This window comes from Anarrhichthys ocellatus, unplaced genomic scaffold (genome assembly GCF_004355925.1).
Source record: "Anarrhichthys ocellatus isolate YVR2014 unplaced genomic scaffold, GSC_Weel_1.0 scaffold35, whole genome shotgun sequence".
Lineage (NCBI taxonomy): Eukaryota > Metazoa > Chordata > Actinopteri > Perciformes > Anarhichadidae > Anarrhichthys > Anarrhichthys ocellatus.
Window position 1 is genome coordinate 2639572 of NW_022280065.1, and position 5071 is coordinate 2644642.

The window sequence follows — 5071 nt, forward strand, 5'->3', positions numbered from 1 at the left end:
TCCACGTTGAAACACAGTTAATCGTTACATGTATTACCCATTCAGTTTAGAGGAGCGACAACCCAACCCAAGACGTGGACAAGCTCAAATGTTCTTCAAACTATCTTTGAGGTGACATGAAGAGCGCATTCCTTTTTTCTTTTTTTTTAATACATTGAGATAGAAAATCTTCACTCTCTGACTGTTTTTGCATCATTGACAGTGAATTATCTGTGTCTGTGTGTGCAGTCTCTCCACAAGTCCAGCACAAGAAGCTCCAAGATGCCGGACACAATGTGTGTAAGATTGTTTCGAAAAGCTTTTCCAAAGCCATCCTCCATCTTTCCATCCAAACCTCTGAAATGTAAAAACCCAGTAAGGTCATGCACACACAGTGACCACACTATTTCAATTTGGTAATACGCTCTGCACTACACGCAGAGCGTTATTCAACCCATTGTGTAGAAATGGGGAAAAACAAAAAACCTCCTTCCTTCTTACCATCCATCTGCCTGTCCTGCTATCACTTTGACTTAGAGGCGGCTTCACCCTTGACTGCCATGTGACCGCACATGCATGCCGGGGCTGGAGCGGGCATTTTGCGGCAGAACTCTGACCTTTTGACCCCGATACCTTTCCAGCATGTCCAAGGAGCCCAGTTCCAACCTGGAGAGTGCCATGCAGATGCTCATAAAGACCTTCCACAAGTACTCCGGGAAGGAGGGCGACAAGTACACGCTGAGCAGGGGCGAACTGAAGGAGCTGCTTCTAGAGGAGCTGGGGACTTACTTAGGGGTAAGAGAAAGAGTGTGTGATGAGGCAACACTGACGCTCTAATGCAATACACAAATATGTGACACACAAGCGGAGGTATTCGCTCACATAGTCTTACGCACAAGTTCAGACAGGCTTGTGCAGTGATGTTTGCCCCCCCCCCCACACACACACACACACACACACACACACACACACACGTAACAGAGGACACATTCTTAACGCTCTCTCTCTCTGGTCCCCCTCTGACAGGGCTCCAAAGATAATGATGCGGTTGAGAAGGTGATGAACGACCTGGACGCCAACAACGACGGAGAGGTGGACTTCACCGAGTTCATCATCCTGATGGGCGCACTCACAGTCGCCTGCAACGACTTCTTCCTGGATTGCAAAACAGATGAGAAACCGACAGAAGGCGAGTCGGCGGAGAAGAAGAATTGAATCAGTGCAAGAGCGAATTGTGGGGAGAGAAGTGGGAGGTGGAAAGAGGGTGAAGGTGAAGGGGAAAGGGGGGGGTGGGGGGGCATAAAGAAGGAGGAGGGGAGATGGCTGTAAGGGAAAGAGGACAGAGTAGGAGAGCGGAGGGGAGTGGTCCGGCAGAAAGTATGCGGGTTCACAGTAATCGGGGCCTTCGGCAGGAGAAGTGTTTTCTCCTCTGCAATTGTTTTTCAGACCAAAGCATATCCGGGATGCAAGTCGCACTCAAAGCAGTGAGAGACTCTACATACAGAACAGGGCATATATTCAACTTCTTTCCACTCAAGTATAGCAGTTTTAACAGCATATTCTGAAGTAGGCACTGGAGAGAAAGGAAGTCCGAGTTTTGCAGAACGCACACCACGATGTTTTAGCACTTCTTGCATATGAATAATTTGCGAACATATATTAAGTTGCAAAAGTGTATGTACTCAGCGTTGAACAATACAATATGATTTATCCCCTTTCTTGTGCATATTTTGTAATCCTTTTTGGTAATAACCAATGCATTCTTCAAAATATTAAACATGGCATTTAACCAACTATTTACTATGGTGTGTTTGGTTTTGCACACTTCAAAATCCCTCATGCTGCACAAGTATTCATCGACATGATGGGCATGAATTGCTGCACCTGGAAATCAAGTTGAATGGAGCAGAGCATGTCTCTCTCTCTCTCTGTGTCTGTTTGTGTATATGTGTGTGTGTGTGTGTGTGTGTGTGTGTGTGCATGTGTGTATTGAGGATTCCCACAGAGTAAACTGCTCCAGCTCACACATCCTGCCAACAATATCCTGCAAGTCTTGTTCCACTAGATATAAGCTGACCCAGATGTTTGACTTGGATCTGCATGGAAAACTTCTTCAAAAGAGAGTGAGAAAGAGAGAGAGAGACAGAGGGAGCAAAGCAAGAGAAAGAAAGAAAGAAAGAAAGAGAGAGGGTGTGAGGGAAGATAAAGGGTGTTTGTGTGCATGCGTGTGTTTGTAAATGAAGGAAGGACTGCATAGGCAGTCAGTGAATCCAATTTATGGAGTACATTAGTCAAATATGTAACTTGGAAAGCAATGGTATAATCACAGTGGAATGTTGAAGTTGCTGTGACTGTTAGCACCCTTACTGTCCCTCGGTGTCTAAAACACACACACACACACACGCACACACACACACAGTAAGTCAACACTTCATCTTCCACCTCATTGGCTTTCACAGCTGCCCATCAGTTTAAAAGACGAAACGCTGAGCAGCTGAATCACAGATCCTTTCAGCCGGAGGGATTTCTTCACTTCTGGGTGCAGTTGTGCTTGAACACTGATGAGCCTCCTCTTCTTACTTTCAGCGATAATGAGAAACTGATTCCAGGTCAGCCACCGTCTATGGGCGGGGTCCACCCTATCTGCTTTCATTCGTCCGCCCTCTGTGTGCCCTAGGCGCATCCTCTGATTGGGCTGTTTGAATATTTGAGCTGGAGGTGCTGGGCCTGCAGATAGGTTAACAATTCAAAACATTACGGTGTCCATGACTGTTAACCCTGTTGTAGCCTAAAGGGAAACAAACAACCTGTTTATGAGTGTTAACAGCCTTGGCTAACTGTTTTCTCGTTCCAAAAGATCAGTACAACAGCTGTTATCATGTAGGACAGAACGGGGTTGACAAGATAATACAAACACCTTGCAGAAAAGGAGAAGGAAGATTAGATGCCTCTTAGCAACAGAGTTTTGGAGTTTTTAAGGCAACTGCAGGTATATAAAAAAAGGATAATATTCAAAATGTAAAATACAGACATAACAAACATACAGTATTCCTACAGTGGTGGAAGAAGTGTTCAGATCTTTTACTTCTCTAAAAGTTCTCTATATGATATTCAGAGTATTACAATAGCAGCAGACAACTATTCGCTATGTAAAGATATCGTGGAGTAATGTCTACCTAAGCAGAGAATGAAGTTGCCCTCCTTCTGTGTGTGTTTGAGGTACTCTGCGCATTTTTGAAAAAGCCGGGTCGGCCACGCGTGCACGTTAATCTCCCTATTGTCCTCTGCACTGCGCTTATAAGGCGCTCATACAGCAGTTACAGCTGATTACGCTGACCCATGACGCGGAACCGTAGCGCCCACCTCTCAGGCAAACACTGTTAGCACTGTTGCCGCTGTTAGCTGAGAGCGCCGGCCTCAGCGGTCGCCATGTTGAGAGCCTCGCGGAGGCAACCTCAATTCAGCACCTTTAGGTCAAAGTGCCAATGGAGTGCTGTAGGGAAGACGTGTTTTTGTGGGCCAACTCCGATAGTTAGCATCGCAATGGTCCTTTATTCAAACTTCAAAAAAATACTGAAGCATTTGCAGCCAAATGTACTGAAAGTAAAAATTTGGCTACTCTTTCTACAGAAAAATGGGCCCCCTGAGTTATGTATGATGTAATGGTACTGGTGCATCAATGCACAAGCTGCATTTTAATCTTGTAGCTGGTGGTGGAGCTGAATTTATTTACTTTACAGGGTGGTTTAGTCCAGTGGTTCCAAAGAGTCACATTTATTTAAATAAAACCATTTGAGAAATTTAGAGGGGAAATCACTCTTTGGTGAAACTGCTCTCAACTCATAGGCATATTATTAAATGTTACTAGGGGCCCAACTACACACTGCTTTCTGTGAAGGGACACAAGTCATACAATGTCAGGAACCACCATTTTAATCTTCAACAATGCATTGTGTTGTATGTGGTTTTTTTTTTATGTAAACCTTTACATAAATGTAATTCAGTTAAAAGTATACCTATCAGAGATAATAATTAATTTTAAAAAACTGTCTTTGCACTGGTGAGTAATGTCATTTTACATATAATAAGTGCATATCTTTAGACTATAAATGTATTTTGTATTTAAATTTGGTGCTAATTCAATACAATGAGATTCTGTTATAAAAGAATGGAAGCTGTTCAATTAATTTGGGCCTTGTAACTGAGGTGTATCAGTTCAGCTGTAAGACAGGCATCCTCTGGGAGTTATGCTCTGGGGCAGTTACTTAATTCTCAGTCACGTGGCCTTTTCAACCACACTTAGACAAACAATGGCTGGAGGACATCCTGCAAACAGTATCTAAAAACACGCCTGACCTTCCAAGGTGGCCGGTTCATCCTAAAAGGCACGAGTCTCTGCTGATGGATCACACATGGCAGGTGCTGCCAGCGTGAGGAAAGGAGAAGAGCGACACAAAGCCGGGCCAGGTCACTGGCGCCGAGCCTGAAGCATCTGATAAGGAAGACAGGGAAACTTCGGTTACCAGCAGAGCAGGTCAAGCGACGCCCAGATGTCAAGCCACCACGTCCATCAGGCAGAGTCAGGCGGGGAATCACGTCAAGCTGTCATGCAAGCCTGGGGGGGGCAGCATGAGAGAAGGGTGGCATACATGCGAGAACAAAATGAAATTATTCATTCAAGTATACAGTAGCGAAGATGGCTCCAGGTCTATATATCGCGTGATGATTAATTCCGTTCCAGGTGTAGCTCGCTCTCTCTTGGGTAGAAATTGAGAAGGCCTGCTTTCCACAGGTTCATGAAATCCATCTTGAGAGAAGACCTCAGGGAAACCTTATGGCTGCAGCGCTCAAGTCAGGAGACATATGAATTACAAGGACCTGGCACGCCTGATTCATAAAGAACATGCTTTGATATAACAGGCGGTGGTGGAAAGTAATGAATCCCATATACTCGAGTGCTGTATTAAGGTACTTGTAGTTTACTTATCTATATTGATGTAACGGAATCTAAATTCTGGGTCACTTGCCTTCATAAATTAAAACACAAACTCTTGGCCCCAAATAGAGAAGCAAACAGCGATAGTGTCCTCCC

The 5071-nt window shown here is 44.6% G+C and overlaps 1 protein-coding gene across 1 annotated transcript; it reads left to right on the forward strand.

Annotated features, from left to right (window-relative positions):
- Nucleotides 1-261: 261 nt before the first annotated feature.
- s100s (S100 calcium binding protein S) lies at nucleotides 262-1194 on the forward strand. The gene is made up of 3 exons (XM_031866540.1): nucleotides 262-275; nucleotides 621-774; nucleotides 1006-1194. Exons 1-3 carry the CDS (start codon nucleotides 262-264, stop codon nucleotides 1192-1194), a joined length of 357 nt encoding a protein of 118 aa, XP_031722400.1.
- The last annotated feature ends 3877 nt before the right edge of the window (nucleotides 1195-5071 follow it).